Raw genomic sequence first — 20,802 nt, 5'->3', positions numbered from 1 at the left:
CCATGCCCTGCGGCCACATGCCCTGCACTTTTCCACCTAAACCAGGTACGACGCTGACCACCGAGGCCCCCGCATTATACTCAGGCCACCTCCTAGGCCTCTGCGCAGTCAGCCACAAACACCTGCCAGGCCTCGACGCGCCACCAAGTCAAAAATTCACAAGGCACGGCATGTCACCTATAGCGGAGGCCATGCTGACTAGACGTCAACGAGGACCCCTACGACTTCAACAGCCTCGGGCATGGCCGGCATGACGCACCAGTGATCAAGTACCAATTGCCATTCCTGACACTGTGCTGCTACAGGAATATGCCACAGTACTAGATCTTCCTTTCTCGCTAAGGCTCCACATATAGCTCTCTCATGTACTCCTGGCTCCCTCCGTGCGGCTATAAAAGGAAGCAGCCAGGGCTGTTTCTAGGGAACGGGACCACGCAGGCCCTCACGCGCAAACGCACTCACTCAATTCACGCATGCTCCCCCGCTGCCTGAGAGCAGCGTCTCAAGCAGCCCGAACCACTCCTCGCCGAGACCTAGGACTAGCTCCCTCTCTCACCCAGCTTGTAACCCCCTACTACAAGCACTTCGGTGCAAGGAATACAAGATCGATCTCTCAGACTGGACGTAGGGCACCGATTGCCTGAACCAGTATAAACCTTATGTCTTCTTGCATCACCATCCAGGATTAGGGGCACGCAGTTCAAATTCACTGGTTGGTTGAGGACCCCCCGGTCCAAAACACCGATAGTTGGCGCACCAAGTAGGGGAATACTGCGTGTAAGCTTAATTATCTCAACAAGTTCCGGATGGCAGACCCCATACGACCACTACATTTCGGCACGATGATCTGGTTCGGGAGCCTAGAGTTCATGTCTCTAGGATACGAGTACGACATGGTACTCCTCCCACCCAAAGCCCCGTCAACCGATGGCGACATCATGCACCAGCAGCCCAGGCACGGGCGGCGCTTGGGCCGCCGCTCTCGTCGCGCTCGCCAGGCGCAACGCAGACGGGACCACCCCAACACCACCCAAGTTTAGGGCGATGATCCGCGCTCCGCCTGTATCCCATGCCCGGCTGTTGGCACAGAGTCCCTGGCTGGGGACCTGTATAGCTTAAGCCTGGGCAAGGGAAAGATGTCGGTGGCGCGCAGCGATGCCCCATCATCAAGCTCTACCCCGCCACCTCCTGAGGAGCCGAGTTCTTTCATCACCCCATTTGACATGTACCGCTATGTGACTATGCCATGCGGTCTCAGAAATGCAGGGGCCACGTACCAGCGGTGCACCACCCAGGTCTTTGACGAGCACATCAGGCAAACCGTCGAGGCCGGCATGGACAACATCGAGGACAAGTCCAGGAAGCCCAGTGACCTCGTCGATGACTTGGAAGATGGTGGCCCGCCCAAGTACTAAAGCCTAGGACCTACAAGCTAGCCTACGAGAAGGGCGAAATCCTCACCAACACTTGGAACATAGAACAGATACGTTGCTTCTACCCTTAAATTCCCAAGCGTCATACAAGTTTCCTCGAAATACAATAAAGAAGTGTTCTTTAATTGTTCTAAATTTTCGAGGAACCCCCGAGCCCATCGGTATGGGTTCGGCGTTACGATAACGCTAGGGGGGAGAGTCGACTTTGCCTCTGCAGAACCGAGCCTCCCTCGGGGGCTAGGGGGGAACCTCCCCCCCAAATCCCAAACTCTGTCATGAACTCTGACAAATCACTTGCAAAAACCTAAGGACCAAAAGTTTGCCTCGAGGCCAAAAGGCCGGCTGAGCCGCGAGACAGCCTACGCCTCTAGGCTACAGCAACTCCCTCACCACCTTTCACCCGAGGGGCAGCTTAGGCTCCAAGGAAGTTTTTGCAAAGGACTTGTCTAAAAATGAGACAGGGGACACTGTTTTTTAGTCGTCTTTTCGAAAATTTCCTACGCCAAACTCTCTCACGTACTCTGACAAATTAATTGTAAAAAACCTAAGGACCAAAAGTATGCCTCGAGGCCAAAAGGCCGGCCAAGCCACGAGACTGCCTACGCCTCTGGGCTATGGCAACTCCCTCACCACCTTTCGTCAGAGGGGCAGCTTGGGCTCCGAGGAAGTTTTTTGCAAGTGATATGTTCAGAAACGGGGCAGAGGGCAAGGGCTGGGAAACATAATAGAAAATGATTAAAAAGCATATATACACAAGTACTGAAAAGGCCTCGACGGCCACAAACGTTATGGTACAATGATGTACGTCCTAATCTATTACATGACCCCTTTGGCCCAGGTCAGAATACGGGGTCGCCAGTGTCGACGGACGGCATAGGAGGAGCCACCTACTCTTCGAACAGCTAGGCTAGCGATGTGCCAGGGGCCTCAGCCACCTCCACCAAGCTTCATCACCTCCTCCTCGGCCTTCTCATCGTCCTCTACCACGACGTAAATCGTGTTCGAGACCGGCAGGGAGGTCCGAGGGTCGCACAAAAAGCCAGAGGAACTCCTGATCGCCCTCTTGCTTCATGCAGAGGCTCGGGGGCTCTTTCTGCAACCTTGCCGAAGCCCAGCGACCCGAACTCGCACTCAGAGGCCCGGCAAACGCAATAAACTCCTCACTCAACAGGAAAAAAAGCCCCTAGAGGAGTAAATCCACTCCTCCAGGGCCTCGGGGGCTACACCCGGTGGGTGCGCTCGCGCGCACCCTCCGGAACCTCAAAAAACAAAACACAATCCCGACGGGAACATCTGTAAGCCAAGTCTCGACAAACCCTCAGGGAGAGTGCTCGCACTCCCCCCGAGGCTCGGGGGCTACTATCGGATACCATAAAAAGGGGTACCCTAAGCAGGAACCGAAAAGATTGCTTAGACCTTACAAATATCAAAGCCAAAGGACAACCACGAGGCCTCAGCCGATTCTCCGATTCGGCCCGCTGAGGCCCTCTTGTTGAGGCCGATTTTTCGATTCGCCCTGCCAAGGCCCTCTCGCCGAGGCCGATTCTCCGATTTGCCCCGCCGAGGCCCTCTCGCCGAGGCTGTCCCTCGGGCAGGCTATCTCATCCATTTAATGTGCCTGAATGCACCCACTACGTCAGCCACGATCGGCAGGGTACAGCAACAGGAGCGATGGGACAACGGTCAAATCTCCTTTTTACCATCCCTTACTGACGGTGCAGGGGTTACCATGCCCTGCAGTCACATGCCCTGCACTTTTCCACCTAAACCAGGTACGACGCTGACCACCGAGGCCCCTACATTATACTCAGGCCACCTCCCAGGCCTCTGCGCAGTCAGCCACAAACACCTGCCAGGCCTCGGCATGCCACCAAGTCAAAAATTCACAAGGCATGGCATGTCACCTACAGCGGAGGCCATGCTGACTAGACGTCAACGAGGACCCCTACGACTTCAACAGCCTTGGGCATGGCCGGCATGACGCACCAGTGATCAAGTACCAATTGCCATTCCTGACACTGTGCTACTACAGGAATAGGCCACAGTACTAGATCTTCCTTCCTCGCTAAGGCTCCACATGTAGCTCTCTCATGTACTCCTGGCTCCCTCCTTGCGGCTATAAAAGGAAGCAGCCAGGGCCGTTTCTAGGGAACGGGACCATGCAGGCCCTCACGCGCAAACGCACTCACTCAATTCACGCACGCTCCCCCGCTGCCTAAGAGCAGCATCTCAAGCAGCCCAAACCACTCCTCGTCGAGACCTAGGACTAGCTCCCTCTCTCACCCAGCTTGTAACCCCCTACTACAAGAACTTCGGTGCAAGGAATACAAGATCGATCTCTCAGACTGGACATAGGGCACCGATTGCCTGAACCAGTATAAACCTTGTGTCTCCTTGCATCACCATCCGGGATTAGGGACACGCAGTTCAAATTCACTGGTTGGTTGAGGACCCCCGGTCCAAAACATCGACAAATGGTATAAAACAAACCCATAGATCTATTCCAAAATTTCTCGCATGTGTCATTATGGGACATAATTTGAAGTAACCTCCGCATTTGCATCTAAATACAATCCTCTTCCACTGTGAAAGATAATTTAAAATAACCACTATATTTGCATCAATTACCCAAGTTTGCCATGTTAAAATTTAAATTAACCACACCCTAATCTACATCTAAACAATTACATAAAATGAGGAAAACTAATTTTCATTCCTTAGCTATCGTCCGATGCTTTGTTTTGTCCGTGAACTACTAACTGAAAGGCTCGTTTCTTAAATTGTTCTTTTAGGTTCAATTTCATTCCTAAACTATCAAAGTGGTTATTTCAGTCCCCAAAACTTCTACTTTTGGACTCAATTTCATTCATGAACTATCAAAGCGGCCATTTTAGGCATCATAATTTTCTTTTGGGCTCAACCTTGTCCCTCGCCCTACGTGGAACACCATGCCATTGCATTTTTCAGCTCCACCACCACCATCAGATGAGATGGGCGGTCATCGCTAGGTATAATGATAAGGTGGATATGACACTAGTGGTTGCAAGAAGGCCACTGAAAGCATCTAGGCCTCAATTTGGTGATTCATGAGCACAAGTGGTGCAACGAAAATCACATTTGAGTTAGTTGTAACTGAATAACCCTAAGTGTCTTGGCCCTTGAAGACTTGGATCGTTGATTGACATATGGCTCAAAGGACACACACTAGAGAAAATGTAAGGTTAATGTTCGAATAGATTTGTTGTAGTGTGTACAGGGCTCAAAGGACATAGTAGAGCAACTGAATGACCATAAGTGTCCAAGCCATGCATCTCGATAGAATTTGCTATTCACAATAGACTCTCATTCAAGATTGAGGCATAAGTGGCCCCAATGGATATATTTTAGGTCAAGGATCTAAAAAAGTTGAATTGATCAAGATCAAACCTAAAACAAGATTGGAAAATGCACAAGAGTATGGTCGGATAATAGGGTGATACTCGGCATATTGTCTAGCGGCACTGTTGCTAGGGTACTAATGGATTAGCCCCAATAACTGAGTGGCCACCATCTAATCTGGTGCACCTTTGTGGCACCTGACGAGTTATCCTATGAATCCTAGACCTTGGCTAGGGCCAAGTGTGAAATGATCAACATGCCCAAGAGGAGGATGAATTGGGCTAATTCTAAAATTCTTTGTAATAATTAAACCCTACGGTTAGCCCACTTCACCCCTTATGCCTAGAAAGTGTTTCTATTGTTCTACCGCACAAAAGTTTAGCAACCTATGTTCCAATCCTACTTTAGCATGACAATTCTATGAATGTAAAGACAATAATTGAATTGCTCAAAGTAAATGCTTAAAGTAAAGAGAGAAGGAGGAATACGGCGATGTTTTGCTGAGGTATCAGAGAGTCGCCACTCCCCACTAATCCTCGTTGGAGCTCCTACGCAAGGGTGTAGCTCCCCCTTGATCCACGTAAGGATCAAGTGCTCTTTACGGGTTGATTCTTTGACACTCCGTCATGGTGAATCACCCACAACCACTCACAACTTTAGTTGGGTCATCCATAAGCTCCGTTGGATGATCACCAAGCTCCTAATCACCACCAAGCCATCCAGGTGATGACGATCACCAAGAGTAACAAGCACGAACTCTCACTTGACCATGACAAGCCTAATGAGAAGGGTGGATGCACACTTTTGAAAGGTCCTAATGGCTAGGGGGGGTGAATAGCCTAATAAAAATTTCTACAACAACACTTAACCAAATGGTTAGACAATTATGAGGCGAAGCGAGTGTTGCGCTAGCCTACTCAAAAATGCAAGCCACCTACCACAATTCTAGTTTAGATAGTATTAATTCACACAAGAGCAATGACACTACCCTATGTTAGTGTGCTCTCAAAGGCTAACTAAAGAGCTACACCAACCAAGCATGCAAGCTCTCACAACTAGCTACACTAAAGAGCTTGTCAACTAGTTTGCGGTAAAGTAAAGAGAGTGATCAAGAGGGTTATACCGCCGTGTAGATGAATGAACTAATCAATCACGAAGATGAATAACAATGATGACGAATCACCTCAGAATCAATGATGAACACAATGATTTTTATCGAGGTTCACTTGCTTACCGGCAAGCTAGTCCTCGTTGTGGCGATTCACTCACTTGGAGGTTCACGCGCTAATTAGCTTCATACGCCAAACCCTCAATAGGGTGCCGTACAACCAACACAAGATGAGAATCACACAAGCTACGAGCAATCCATTAGAGTACCTTTTAGCGCTCCGCCGGGGAAAGGTCAAGAACCCCTCACAATCACCACGATCGGAGCCGGAGACAATCACCACCTCCACCCGATGATCCTCGCTGCTCCAAGCCATCTAGGTGGCGGCAACCACCAAGAGTAACAAGCAAAATCCGTAGTGAACCACGATCACTAAGTGCCTTTAGATGCAATCACTCAAGCAATGCACTTGGATCACTCCCAATCTCACTATGATGATGAATCAATGATGTAGATGAGTGGGAGGGCTTTGGCTTAGCTCACAAGGTTGCTATGTCAATGAAAATGGCCAAAGATGTGAGCCACAGCCGGCCATAGGGCTTAAATAGAAGCCCCTACGAAATAGAGCCGTTATACCCCTTCACTGGGCAAAACGCGCTCTGACCGGATGCTCCGGTCATACTGACCGGACGCTGGCCCTCAGCGTCTGATCGCCCGATGGACGCCACGTGTTATTGCCTTCAAACGCTGTTTATCATATTCCAATGGCTATGACGCTGACCGGATGCAGCATCTTCAACTGACCGGATGCTGAACCCCCACGACCGGTCGTTTCTAGTAAGGTACTGACCTCGACCGGACGCGTCCGGTTAAAACTGACCGGACGCTAGACCTCAGCGTCCGGTCGAGTACAGTAAGGGTCGAAACCTGATTTTCCTCGACCAAACGCGTCCGGTCCACCTCGACTGGACACAGCCAGTGTTCGGTGGTAAACCCTAGCCACTGTACCGATAGTCAACGCGACCGGACGCAGGCAGTCAGCGTCCGGTGCTTTTGGATTCAGCGTCCGGTCACTGGACTGACGCTGGCATCAGCTCTGTTCTCACTTCTATCTTCTCCACCCTTGCTCCAATGTGCCAACCACCAAGAATTTGCATTCGGTGCAATAGAAAATAGGCATTTTATTTTCTTGAAAGCGCCAAATCCCATCTCAACCCTGCACACACCTTGTGCACATATGTTAGCATATTTTCGCAAATATTATCAACGGTGTTAGCATTCCACTAGATCCTAAATGCATATGCAATGAGTTAGAGCATCTAGTGACACTTTGATAACCGCATTCTGATACAAGTTTCACCCCTCTTAATAGTACGGCTATCAAACCTAAATGTGATCACACTCTCTAAGTGTCTTGATCACTAAAACAAAATAGCTCCTATGGTTTATACCTTTGCCTTGAGCTTTTTGTTTTTCTCTTTCTTCATTTCAAGTTTAAGCCCTTGATCATCGCCATGCCATCACCATTGTCATGCTATAATCTTCATTAGCTTCTTCTACTTGAAGTGTGCTACCTATGTTATGATCACTTGATAAACTAGGTTAGCACTTAGGGTTTCATCAATTCACCAAAACCAAACTAGAGCTTTCAACTTTGCTACTCTTGCTTTCACTAATGAGGCCTCACTCTTGGATTCTCAAATCTCAATCACATCACTAGGACCTTGCTCTTCTTGGCACTCTCAATGGTGTTTCTCAACTGTTGGAATGAGCAAAAGTGATCCCTTGAGTGAATAGAGGAAGTATTTATAACCCCTTATTCAAAACAAATTGTTATGTGCCACTACGGGGTGACCGGATGCTCTGGTCAAGGTGATCGGATGCTTTGATCAAGGTGACCGGACGCTCCAGTCAGTTCTCGCCTCAACCAAGCAGTTAAGTTGTGACCAGACTCTGACCAGCATCTGGCCAGCACTGACTGAACGCGTCCAGTCACAAAAACTGTCCTCTAGAACCTTACTGATGTTGATCGGACTCTAGAACCCAGCATCCGGTCACTTTGCTGCTCAGCGTCCGATCAGGATTCTCCCTCTCTAGGACCTTACTGGAGTTGACCGGACTCTGGCACCCAGCGTCTGGTCACATTTCACTCAGCATTCGGTCGCATCCAGACGACTTCATCTTGGTCAAATGAACTAACTAGACTCTGTGCCAGTATCCGGTCAGCATTTGACCCTTCATTCACTTCCAACTCGCAATCATATGTGAATGAAGTTTGCTCCAATTGATCTAAGGGCTATTTAGGAGCTACCTAGTGCTAGATTTGATAAGTGTGCACCACACCTAACCCACTAGACTCACCTAGGTCTAGCTACCTGTCCATATCCCTCTTAATAGTATGGCCAAAGGGAAAACAAAGTCCTAAACTACTCTAAGTGTCTCTTCAACATCAAACGACACTTAGAACTAGTCCATCCTTAACCTTGCCGTCCATCCTTTGAAATCCGAAACGATTTCCATCGTAGGGGCATGACAACCATGATTCTCCAATCAATTGCTATTACTGTGACCTAACTTAATTGCCTCTGCAGAACATACGTTAGTCACAGTAATCATGTATTGTCATTAATCATCGAAACCCAACTAGGGGCCTAGATGCTTTCAATCTCCCCCTTTTTAATGGTTGATGACAATACAACCTCGAGTATGTAAAAAGAGATGAGATTTTCAACATGCTTGGTTCATATAAGCTTTCGATAATAAGAACAAAAGAGTTAGGCAAGCTTATATGACCCAAGCCAACATGATGTACTTAATAGATTTTAAATAAGCATGAGTACAATAAATAAAGCTCATTTGCATTGGAGTAAAAACATGGAAGCAAAACAAATGAGCATAACCATGTGATTTGACATACATAACGATCAAAGTAGAGAGCACACATGTCACATATCACATAAATATTACGATCACATTAATATCACGATTACGATCACACTTATGTAGTTCAATGCATAATAGTAAACATGAATGCATAAAAATATATCACACATAAAAAACCAAATATAATAGATAAGTTCCCCCTAAATGTATCGCTCCCCCTAAGTCCTATCATACTTGATCCCTCTCCTCCTTTGACGTCAAACACCAAAACCTACGAGTCGGTCGGCAGGGCTGCAGCGGACGAGTCGAGCACTGAGGTGTGATGAGCGATCTAGAACTGTGTGTCATCATCATCTGATCCTGAGCTCTAAGCAGTCTGACCCTCTATGGCTGGAAGTGATGCTGGAGCGATCTGGGTCAGAGCGAGGACTAGTGCGGCCTGTGACTCTACAGGTATTACTGAAGTAGGCAGCTCTAATGATGCAACTGACAAAGAGAGCGTCTCTGTAGTCCTAGTAATAGGAGCAACTATGGAAGGACTAGGGACATGTAGATGTGGCAGAGTAGGCTGCCCTGTTAACTCACTGAAGGTAGCACCAATGCTCCTAGAGACTAAGGTATCTGGCACAAGCAGCGAGAAAGTCTGAGTCGGTGTGAAGCCCATCTGTAGAGGTGTGAACTGTGGGGCTAGCACCGACGAGGCAAACCACTAGGACACCTGCTCTATAGGTGAAGGAAACTATGACGTTGGCTGTCCCTAAATCTGAAGCCCACTGAGCTGTAAAGCTGGAGTCATAGAAGTAGTGGCAGGCTGGCCGATCTAGGATGAAGGCTGTGGTGGTGGAGCCCAATAGCAGTCACAACATGCTGCATAAATCCAAGAAGCTACTGCTGTATGAGGAGCTACTGTTGCTGCATGGCCTACTGCTGCTGTTGATGCTGGAACTCGTCCTATCTAGTCTATACCTGTGCTAGAGCAGCTGCTATCTCCAGGGCCTGGCGGGCCTGATCCTACCTCATCCGCTCAAGTATAGCAAGTAGAGCGGGGTCTGTCTATGGTGTAGGTGGAGCTGAACTGAAGCTACCAGCCTCATAGTCATGTCATCGAGGAGATATCTGAGGGATATCCTGGTAGTCATCATCTGAACTATCGCTGGGGTCGCTCTCTACCATACCCTCCTGCTGAGCATCTAACTGCTCCTCCTCTATAGCTATAATATCCCTGATAGTCTTATCCTGCTGGGCTACAGTCTATGGCACCTCTAGAAGATGGTGCGGCTAACTAGGTGCACTTGGCCTGCTATGATGGAGCACTTGAGTCATGTTATAGGTAGAAAACTCTATAGTAGCACCACTATACTCTGCCAGCATATCAGGTGGCCTCACTGTAACTGCCCTATGAATCAAGGATGTAATCCAATGAGCATATGGTAGTTGCCTATGACCTCTGAACCCCTCTACAAGAGTGTCCTCCATCTCTGATAGAATAAGATCTCAAATATCAAACTTAGTCTGCTGCATTAGAGAGTTTAGAAGCCATAACTGAATGCGAGTCAAACCCTCGTGATATCCCATCCTCGGAAGTAAGGTCCTCCTTATGATAGCATCTAGCAGTTTGGCTGTAGGAGTAAGATCCTTGGGTGTCCTGCTCGACCCCTCGTCGAAAGGCTCTGTGAAGCAATGGCAGACCAGATCTGTAGGAGGTACAAGACCGCCATGTGGGCATCTGGGAGGTGCTGTCTGACCATAGCAAACCTCATGTAGCTAGATGGGTTGCTCCTAAAGCTTGAGTATTTCTCTGACCCTAAAGCTCATTAGCCTATAGTTTCTGTCTCTGAATGCAAAATGTATAAATCTGTGCTGTGGGTCTATCCAAAGTGTAGCATAGAACTCACGGACCCATGATGGAACATATATGCCTACCGTCTGAGTAAGTCTGTCAGCCCTGACAAGTAAGATAGGTATGGGCGAATCTGCTCTCCTCCTGCTGCTACTATAGACTCAATAGAGCAAACCCTCTAAGACCTGAATGCAACCCCACTGTTAAGATATGCAATATAGAAATTCTCCTGCAGTGGTATATAGAATCCCTCAGAAGCACGCTCATCCCTCCTAGGTGGGAACCACTCCTCAAACTACATAAATCTAAGCTGCTGCACCTGTTTGGCTGTGGCGGCCCTCAAGTCCACATGAGTCACTGGAGGCGGACCTTATGGTCTAGGAGGCAGATGAGAACCCCTCCGCCATGTCTCTGCCCTTGGTGTCACCTAGGTACGGGTACGACTAGGTACAAGTAAGATAGTGTCTGCTCTATCTCCTCTACCTGCTCCCCCTCCTAAGCCTGCTCTGTCTGCTACTGTGGCTCCCCCTGAGGCTGAGTCTCCTCCAAAGCAACATGGCGTCTCTCAAGTATGACAGTCTCAGCTGAACTACCATGACAACACTCAACCTGCTCTATAGCTGCCCTCTGTGCTGGTGAAAGCTGATCTACAATTTGGACTCTACTCCTAGCACCTCCTCTCTTTGCACGCTCTGCGGCGGCTGCAACTGCGGTTGCTCTCGCTGTATCAGCATCTGCATACTTCATCTTCTTTGTCGCATGCTTCTTTGTCGCCTTGCCTTTCACATCAGTAGGCAAGTGAGGCGGAGGCCTCGGATCCTCATCACCTGGACCACCTCCGGCGTTCTTGACACGAGCCATCTAGAACGATCTGCTACCTCTGACAAGAAACAACTGTCACTGACACTCCCGAGCCTTGGCCTCGATCCGTACTCACAAGCTTGGCCCCGAGTTGACTGACAACTACCAAAGTGACCTTAGAAACACCGACTCGCTGCACAATGAAATAGATCGAATATATATGAATAATTTAAATATACATCTAGAGATACAAAACCCTAAGAAGCAAGCAATATGTATAAAATTAGAATCGAGGGCTTGCTACCTGACGAACCGGCGAATCGACGAGAAGAGGAATGAATCGGGGAACCACCGAATCTGCTAGGGTTAGGATTGCGGCGAGGCAATGCGGCACGACGATTTGGGGCTGGTTGCTGCAGGGGAGGCGCTGTTGCAGGTGGCTAGGGCACGTGGAGTAGACGCACTGACGCGGTGGTTGCTGGCATGACGGTGGTGCTAGAGCAGAGCTCGGGCACGGCGGCGCGGTAGCAAGGCATGTGCGCGGGCAGACGGCGTGGCGGACGACGCGGGAGCAGGCGTCGTGGGGCGAGCAGACGCCATTGTACTTGGTTCATTATGTTTCTTAAATAAATATTTTTTTGTAAAAAAAATCATATAAATAAAAATATGTTTCATAAAATCTCGGTTTTTTTATGGGAAGTAACAGCCTAGCCCGTGTTTAGTTGCAAAAAATGTTCAAAAAGTGCTACAATATCCATCACATCGAATCTTGCGATACATATATGGAGTATTAAATGTAGATGAAAAAAAAACTAATTACATAGTTTGGTGGAAAATTACGAGACGAACGTTTTGAGCCTATTTAGTTATGATTGAACACCAATTACCAAATAAAAACGAAAGTGCTACAGTAGCCAAATTCCAACTTTCCCCCCCAACTAAACAAGGGCCTAAATGCAATCCATTCAAATCTCGGTTTTTATGAGCCTGAGTTTTGCATATTCAGCCGCCACGGTTCAGTGTGTAAAATTTTACAGACAAATTCCTCGTGCCTGTAAAATTTCCTTTCTTTATATTATTCATATTTAAAAATACTAGTAATTTATAAAAAAAAATAAGTTTTTTTTGTTACATAATGGCAAACATGATTCGTGGAGCTAAAAAAGACAGAGGATGACATCTGCACGGAGCCCAAGGCAAGCAAAAATTCTACTGCGGCTGCCGCTGCCGCTGCCGCACCTCCATAAATTAGCCTCTCCTAACAACTTGTGCTTACGCCCTTGTTCGCCTCCCGGCGGCGTCTTCCTCTTTACTCCCGGTCTCCCTCCCTCGTCGCCGTCCATCCGCACAGCTCAAGCCTACTCACTCCACTGACTGACTGGGTGTGCGGCGCTGAGTGTGTGCATCGGCCATCAGCAGCCCGCGCGGCGCCAAAACACACAAACTGCTCCCCCCACGCTGGCGCTGGGTCGCCCGATCGCCATGCGCGCGGCGGCTTCCTCTTGGCGTTTCTAGATGGGCTCCTCCTCGCTCCTCCTCTTCCCCTCGTCCTCCTCCGCCGCATCCACCGCCCCCCACTCCTTTCCCCACTCTCATGCCACCACCACCGCCTCCACCTCCTCCTCCCACTCCTTATTGCCGCCGCTGCCTTCCCCCCACCTCCCTCCGCATCCTCCGTCCTCTTCCTCCCAAGACCACTTCCTCCTCCACTACCTCCACCAGCTAGACCGCCAAGAAGCCGCCGCTGCCTTCGCCATGGTCCGCAAGCGCCCCGCGGCCCACATGGACCTCCCGCCGCCGCGCCGCCACGTCACGGGCGACCTCTCCGACGTCACGGCTGCCGCCGCCGCCGCCGGTGGTAGTGGTGCCCCCTCCGCCAGCGCGCAGCTGCCCGCGCTGCCCACCCAGCTCCACCAGTTGCCCCCCGCGTTCCAGCACCACGCGGCGGAGGTGGACGTGCCCGCGCCCCCGCCCCCAAACCCGGCGGCCCATGCTCATCAGGCCCAGGCGGGCGGCGAGGCGGCGGCCGCGTCCACCACCGCGTGGGTGGACGGCATCATCCGCGACATCATCGGGAGCAGCGGCGGCGCCGCGGTCTCCATCACGCAGCTCATCCACAACGTTCGCGAGATCATCCACCCCTGCAACCCCGGCCTCGCGTCGCTCCTCGAGCTCCGCCTCCGCTCCCTCCTCGCCGCCGACCCCGCCCCACTGCCGCCGCCTCCTCCGCCTTCGCAGCAGCAGCATGCTCTCCTGCACGGTGCTCCGGCCGCCCCCGCGGGGCTGACGCTCCCTCCTCCACCGCTTCAAGACAAGCGCCGCCACGAGCCTCCGCAGCAACAGCAGCAGCAGGAGGAGCCGCATCCGGCGTCGCAGTCACCCAAGGCCCCGACGGCGGAGGAGACCGCGGCGGCCGCCGCCGCCGCCGCAGCCGCAGCTGCCGCGGCCGCGAAGGAGCGGAAGGAGGAGCAGCGGCGGAAGCAGCGCGACGAGGAGGGGCTCCACCTGCTGACGCTGCTGCTGCAGTGCGCGGAGGCCGTGAACGCGGACAACCTCGACGACGCGCACCAGACGCTGCTGGAGATCGCGGAGCTGGCCACGCCGTTCGGCACCTCCACGCAGCGTGTCGCCGCCTACTTCGCGGAGGCCATGTCGGCGCGCCTCGTCAGCTCCTGCCTGGGCCTGTACGCGCCGCTGCCGCCGGGGACCCCCGCCGCTGCGCGCCTCCACGGCCGCGTCGCCGCCGCGTTCCAGGTGTTCAACGGCATCAGCCCCTTCGTCAAGTTCTCGCACTTCACCGCCAACCAGGCCATCCAGGAGGCGTTCGAGCGGGAGGAGCGCGTGCACATCATCGACCTCGACATCATGCAGGGGCTGCAGTGGCCGGGACTCTTCCACATCCTCGCCTCCCGCCCCGGCGGCCCGCCCAGGGTGAGGCTCACCGGCCTCGGCGCGTCCATGGAGGCGCTCGAGGCCACGGGGAAGCGCCTCTCCGACTTCGCCGACACGCTCGGCCTGCCCTTCGAGTTCTGCGCCGTCGCCGAGAAGGCCGGCAATGTTGACCCGGAGAAGCTGGGCGTCACGCGGCGGGAGGCCGTCGCCGTCCACTGGCTGCACCACTCGCTCTACGACGTCACCGGCTCCGACTCCAATACGCTCTGGCTCATCCAAAGGTACTCCATTTTCTATCCTGCCTTGCTTCCATGTCAAATCTTGATGCAATCATGACCAGTTTTCAGCCAACACTCCGATGTGACATTGGATAATGTGTGAGCCGCACGTCAAGCATTAACTCGTGCTAGTACAACCATTCTAAAATATTCCTTAAGGTTTAGTTTATTAATAAAAAAAATGCGTTTTGGAGCTCAGAAAGCTTGTCATTATGACCAACAAACTTTCTAGGCTTAAAAAGGTTGAATCTTGACATGCTTTTGAGATGATACTGTACTGTAGTCTGTAGTAGAGTATCCTCCTCCATGGTCTTTGGTGATCCCAGAGCCACAAAAGATAGATTTCGCTTGCATTTGGTTAGTGGATGTGTTCAGATCACTAGGAGATGAGGGAGCTGAAAGTTCTTATCATCATGACCAACTTTCCATGCCAAAAGGTTTCTAGTTCCAAGTGCCAGGACGATGATTACTGACTGAATGGAATAACTGTCATCTTCTACCACTAATCACCATTTCTTAATACAGAACTACTAGATCATCATCATCAGGAAGCTAAACTCAAAAAGGCTTATCAAAAGTGTTATCTTTCTTCTCCAATGACTGTCATGCCAGTAGTACTACATATCTGTCCATTGTACTTTTAGTGAACCATCTCATCTCAAGCATGAGATAAACATGTACTCTAAACTGCAATGCCCTTGATTTGATGCATCATTAAAACCGCTAAGCGATGCCACGGATCGAGTCCTGTGACTGTCCGTCCTAGCGTCGTCGGCCTGGCAATGCCATCAGACAGAGACTCAGAATCGAATGGTTCTCACAAAACGCACATCCTGACTGACGACTCCTGTGTCCCCCCCGGCCCGTTGGATTGGACCACGGGGATTCTATTGTTCATTGATTCCATCCATGGACCTGCAGGCTGGCCCCCAAGGTGGTGACAATGGTGGAGCAGGACCTGAGCCACTCGGGCTCCTTCCTGGCGCGCTTCGTGGAGGCCATCCACTACTACTCGGCGCTGTTCGACTCGCTGGACGCGAGCTACGGCGAGGACAGCCCCGAGCGGCACGTCGTGGAGCAGCAGCTGCTGTCGCGGGAGATCCGCAACGTGCTGGCCGTCGGCGGGCCTGCGCGCACCGGCGACGTCAAGTTCGGCAGCTGGCGCCAGAAGCTCGCGCAGTCCGGGTTCCGCGCCGCCTCGCTCGCCGGCAGCGCCGCGGCGCAGGCGTCGCTGCTGCTCGGCATGTTCCCGTCCGACGGGTACACGCTGGTGGAGGAGAACGGCGCGCTCAAGCTCGGGTGGAAGGACCTCTGCCTGCTCACCGCCTCGGCATGGCGCCCCATCCAGATGCCGCCGTGCCGTTGATGAGAGTTGTTTGTTACTACTACTACAGAGCTAGTAAATCATTGTTAGTTACCCAGTGGTAGATCTTCTTTACGGCTTCAGAGGTTCTGTTCTGCCAGTTCTTTTGCATCGGTAGCTAGCTGCTCGATTTGGTTGGTCATCAATTCTGAGATAAGAAAGCGAAAACATTTCTTCTGATCACTAATTGCTGGAGTAGATCCATTCACAGTGATAGTTACTGATGTAAGCTTAATTAGTTTAAATGGTAGATCTTGTTCAGCTGTCCATCGTTTTGTTTCAGCAATGTATCACCAGTTAGTCCTTGTTTTTAATTTTGCTCTTTTTATTTAATCACTGTTAATCACATAGACTATCTGCTGCCCTTTATGAGTTTTAGTTAAGATTCTTGCTGAGAATGTAGCATAGTTTGTCAGGGAAGTAGCCACCAAGTATTTGCGGCTAGATCAATGGGATCCTAATTCCATGTTTATACATTTTTTTGCCAAAAAGAAAAAAAGATCCATGTGACCATGTCTAAAACTGAAACTATAGTACTAGTCCATGTTCAACTGTTCCCACTGCCTTTCCATAAAAAAAAAGTGTTCCCGCTGCCTTGTGGAGTTGTACTTTACTGCAAATTTCAGTGTCTTGATACTACTAGTACTCTTCATTGGTGGAGTTCCACGCTTTCTACTAGTGTGGATATGCGCTGTCTCCTTCTAACATCGTTTTCAGCTTTTCTCCCCCCCTCCATCTCCATGACTCCATGAGCTGAGGTCATTAGCGTGTCAATTCTTGCGTCTTGACATTCTGACCACTATTTCTTTACCCGGTCAGTCATGCACATTCCATAAAGTGATGTCTGATGAGTGTATGGGGACGTATTTTGTTAGTTCACCGTCCCCATCAAGCGATCTCACTTGACTATTTTGTTTAATTAGCGCATTCAGATTAGAACCGCCTCTCCGAGCGTGCATTATTTAGTATGCAAACTACTAGTCGACTGCGTTTTGCTTGTTTAGTTTACAATTACAAGTGTTGCTGTTGGTGTTGAGATCAGAAGTGGGGCAGGAGGGAATTGTTGCTAGTGTCTTTTTTTAAGATAGAAAAAAATGTTGCTAGTTAGTGGCACTGGCCCCTACCTTTAGCTTAGCTATGCTTTGCTTCATAGTCACATTTCCAAACTGGGTTATCAGCCAATGTTGGAGGAGACCATCACATTCATGGATGGCTTGGCTTGAACAAAAACCCTTTTGCTTGGCCGCACAGCCAGCTAGCCACTGGGGGGGTGGGGCCATGCCATTTGCAGGACTGTCCCTCATTATGGAGGGTGAGGGAAGCAAATAAAAGGCACTCATCTCATGAGCTCATCCCAGCGTCCCTAGAGAAGAGAAGATAAGAGGCGAGAGATGGGGAGTTGCTTGCTGTGTCTGTGGTGTGCTGGTGTGCCTCTCTTGAGTCTTGACATTTTCCATGATGGGGATTGGGGAATGGGTCTTCTCTCCTGCTGGCTGCTGTTGCTGCAAGCCTGCAAGTCTGCAAAGCTTTTGTGCCCTGTGCTGCTCTCCCTATGTTTTCTTGTCCCAGCTGGAGGAGAGGAGGAGAGGTCCCCCAGCAATGAAGAGTCCTTTTCTCGCAGCAGAAGCCGTGCCCGGTTTGCTTGTCTCTTCTTCTCTTGTTGGGGTAGCTTGTAAGTGGCCTACTGGCAGGTCAGCAGGTCGGAAAGAAAGAAAGCCTTGTTGCTCAGCTCAGCTCAGCCTTGGACCAGCACAAAAGCTACTGCGACATCGATCTGCACTGGTTTTGGCCTTTGGGGGAGTGATGATGATAGTCCGGCGTTGTTGTTGGACGTGCCAAACCCATTCGGGGAAGGGGAAGCCGGGAAGAGTAGAGCAGCCTCAGCCTCAGCCTCACCACAGAGCACACACGGTGCACAGTGGTTTGGTTTGATCTCATGTCTCATGTTCATCTTCTCATCCGATGGGGATGGTGGTGTTGTATGATTGCATCCTCAGCCATGTGCTGCTTCCGGCAAACAGACGGGAAGACCTGCATTGGCATTGGCATTGACAAACACTAGCCAGTCAACTTTAATAATGTATATACTCCTATGTAAAGTAAGTGTTTAAATTCAAGGATAGATTTAAGATTTACTCTATCAAAGAATTATATGTGTGTGGCGGTAACGCACATTTCTCAACCTCCAACTTACACGTGATTCTAGTTTTCAACCCTAAACTAAAAAACCTGGTAACGGATACCCTTGAACTATCGAAACCGGACAAATTCAACCCCCCCCCCCCCCCCCCCCCAAAAAAAAAAGAGAGAGACCTTGTTTAGATGCAGTCGGATTCACATCAATCCACAGGTGTTATGGTGGATTGAAGTGGAACTTAAACTAAATTTCACCCAAATCCACTTTAACATATATGGATTGAGGTGAATCTGACAACATCCAAACAAGACCTAACTTGGATTCATAGGTTGTTTGATCTCTAAAAAATGATAATTATTTTATTCTAAATAAGGAAAAAAATACTATACTGGTTTTGGCTTCTTTTAAAAAGGTTATCTATTTGTTGGTTCAGAGTTATTTTGATCTTATTTGTTTTAAATAAATATTAAGCACGACAATGATAAAGTAATAAAGCAATAGGAACAGAAATAAACATGTTCTAAATAATATATAGAGATCTTATTTAAATTTCAATAAAAGCATAGTATGGGGGCACCCCCTTCTGTTTCCCTAAAAAATATATAGAGATCTTAGATTTTTTTAGAAAACAGAAACCACCTATGAAACCAATCAGAGGACCAAATTCGTCCGGTTTTTACAATTGGACGGTGTCCATTACCCGATTTTGTAGTTCAGAGTTCAAAACCAAACTGACTTGCAATTTGTAGGTTGAAAAAATGTACTTTACCATAATATCAATATAAATAGCAAAATGCATAAGCTTTTCTTTTCTTTTTTCTAAAGTAACAACTTACATTAAATTATTATCATGGATATTAAAAATTTTATTTTAAATGGATTGCTTCTCAGTATTGTGCGAGCTGTTCGGCTGGCATTAATCTTACACTGTAGCAATCGAAAATACTGTAGCAGCTATTTTTTGTGAAAGGAAAATATTGCTCCGACTGAAAAAAAAAAAAAAAAAAAAAAACTGGCCAGCCAACCGATTGTGCCCAGCCGAACAAGCTAGTGGTTCGGGATCGGATAGGGGTTCATAGAGCTGGGCTGAATCATTGGTCTAAAAAAGTATCGTGGTTCGTAATCTTTTTTTCACTTCTGCACCGTGCTACCATTTTTTGTGTTTGGCATGCGCTTTGCTTAACCTTTGGGTTGACGCGAACTATGCGTTAGACTGACGTGCTTAGTTTGAATGGATTGCTCTTCAGCATCCCCGATCATGAATGTGTACGTTGTTTTGGGTTCTTTTACCCCCTCCCTATACGTTAACAGTGATTGTAGTATTAAGTCTCTGTCACGTCGGATGATTAGACACTAATTTAAAGTATTAAACATAGATTAATTATAAAACTAATTGCACAGGTGGAAACAAATTTGCAGACGAATCTATTAAACCTAATTAGTTCATGATTTGATAATGTGGTACTACAGTAAACATGTGCTAATGATAGATTAATTAGACTTAATAGATTCGTCTAGTAAATTAGTCTCCATCTGTACAATTAGTTTTTATAATCAGCTCATGTTTAGACGTGACAGGGACTAAACTTTAGTCCTCGGATCAAAACACCCCATTAGTCTAGTTTGAGGAACAAATGGTGACATTTAACAGAGCAGCCCAATTTTATATAGAAGGGCACACCGCCAACTACCTTCTTAAGTCCCGTTTGGATCCTCGGAGATTTTAAGAACGGGGATAAAACAAAATATCAAAATTCTAGAATCATATCCAAATATATTAGGATTATAGAGGATTTTAATACAGAGGCATAAAATCATAAGAGATTGTTTTTTATCCGGATTTTAGTAGCTTCTGTTCTTTGCGCATTTGCTGTTGTGTTCGGGCTTTGCCCATCACGGAATGTAAAACTCTTTCCCCCTTAATTGATAGTTAGGGCATGTACAACCCATAGACGGGGGTCATCTGCAACACCTTCAAATCTAACAAACAGACAGCTAAAAAGACAGGTAGTACAATGGAGAGTCTGTTGCATTGTCTGCAAGCTGTTTAATGCTTTGCATATAGCTAGATCAACCGTGAACACTATTTTGTATACCATTGTGTTGCTATTTGATAGAAACGGGTCAAAAATAAATTAGATAAACATGAATACAATATTTATTTTAAAACCTCTGAATGTTACTCTCTAAATACAGTGCAGCAGCAGATCAATATAATAATCACTAGCGTTTCCCGGACCTCACCCACACAACGTCCCCAAGCACGAAATCCTCCTGCCAGTAGAAATCCTCGTTCTTCTTGCTGCCCTGTGTCGGAGATCTCACGGCACCACTTACGCTGACCACACCTGGTGGATGGGTATGGGTAGCAGCAGGTCCGGCGGCGAGAAACTCCACGCCCATGCCGGCGTTGACGCCAGACCCAGAATCGTTGCTCTTTGCGGTTTCCGCTGGACAAGATCCGATCCCGCGGGTTCTCGGGCACCCATGGAGGAAGCTGCTACCACCGCTGCAGATTTACCCTCGCCGTCGCCGCTGCACCCTTGCTCTTCCTAGCCATCGCCACCGCACTCGACTTGGCAGGGAGAAGAGATGCAGACGGAGATGGATTTTGGCGCCATAGAACAGCCATCCGCATGGGCTGCAGCTAGATCCCGTGCGCGCGTAGCCTGGAGACGACGCCCGTACA

At 49.1% G+C, this 20,802-nt stretch overlaps 1 protein-coding gene across 2 annotated transcripts; it reads left to right on the top strand.

Moving 5' to 3' along the window:
- Positions 1 to 12,703: 12,703 nt before the first annotated feature.
- LOC136486135 (protein SCARECROW) lies at positions 12,704 to 16,359 on the top strand. Of its 2 annotated transcripts, none has more exons than XM_066482938.1 (2): positions 12,704 to 14,616; positions 15,535 to 16,359. In XM_066482938.1, exons 1-2 carry the CDS (start codon positions 12,959 to 12,961, stop codon positions 15,977 to 15,979), a joined length of 2,103 nt encoding a protein of 700 aa, XP_066339035.1. In that variant the 5' UTR covers positions 12,704 to 12,958; the 3' UTR covers positions 15,980 to 16,359. The 2 variants fall into 2 exon arrangements, with proteins under 2 accessions (XP_066339035.1, XP_066339036.1); XM_066482939.1 differs by lacking the exon at positions 15,535 to 16,359 and adding an exon at positions 15,139 to 15,519.
- The last annotated feature ends 4,443 nt before the right edge of the window (positions 16,360 to 20,802 follow it).

This window comes from Miscanthus floridulus, chromosome 10, assembly GCF_019320115.1.
Source record: "Miscanthus floridulus cultivar M001 chromosome 10, ASM1932011v1, whole genome shotgun sequence".
Classification (NCBI taxonomy): domain Eukaryota; kingdom Viridiplantae; phylum Streptophyta; class Magnoliopsida; order Poales; family Poaceae; genus Miscanthus; species Miscanthus floridulus.
The sequence above is the reverse complement of the archived record's forward strand: the minus strand, read 5'-3'. Positions and strand labels throughout refer to the sequence as shown.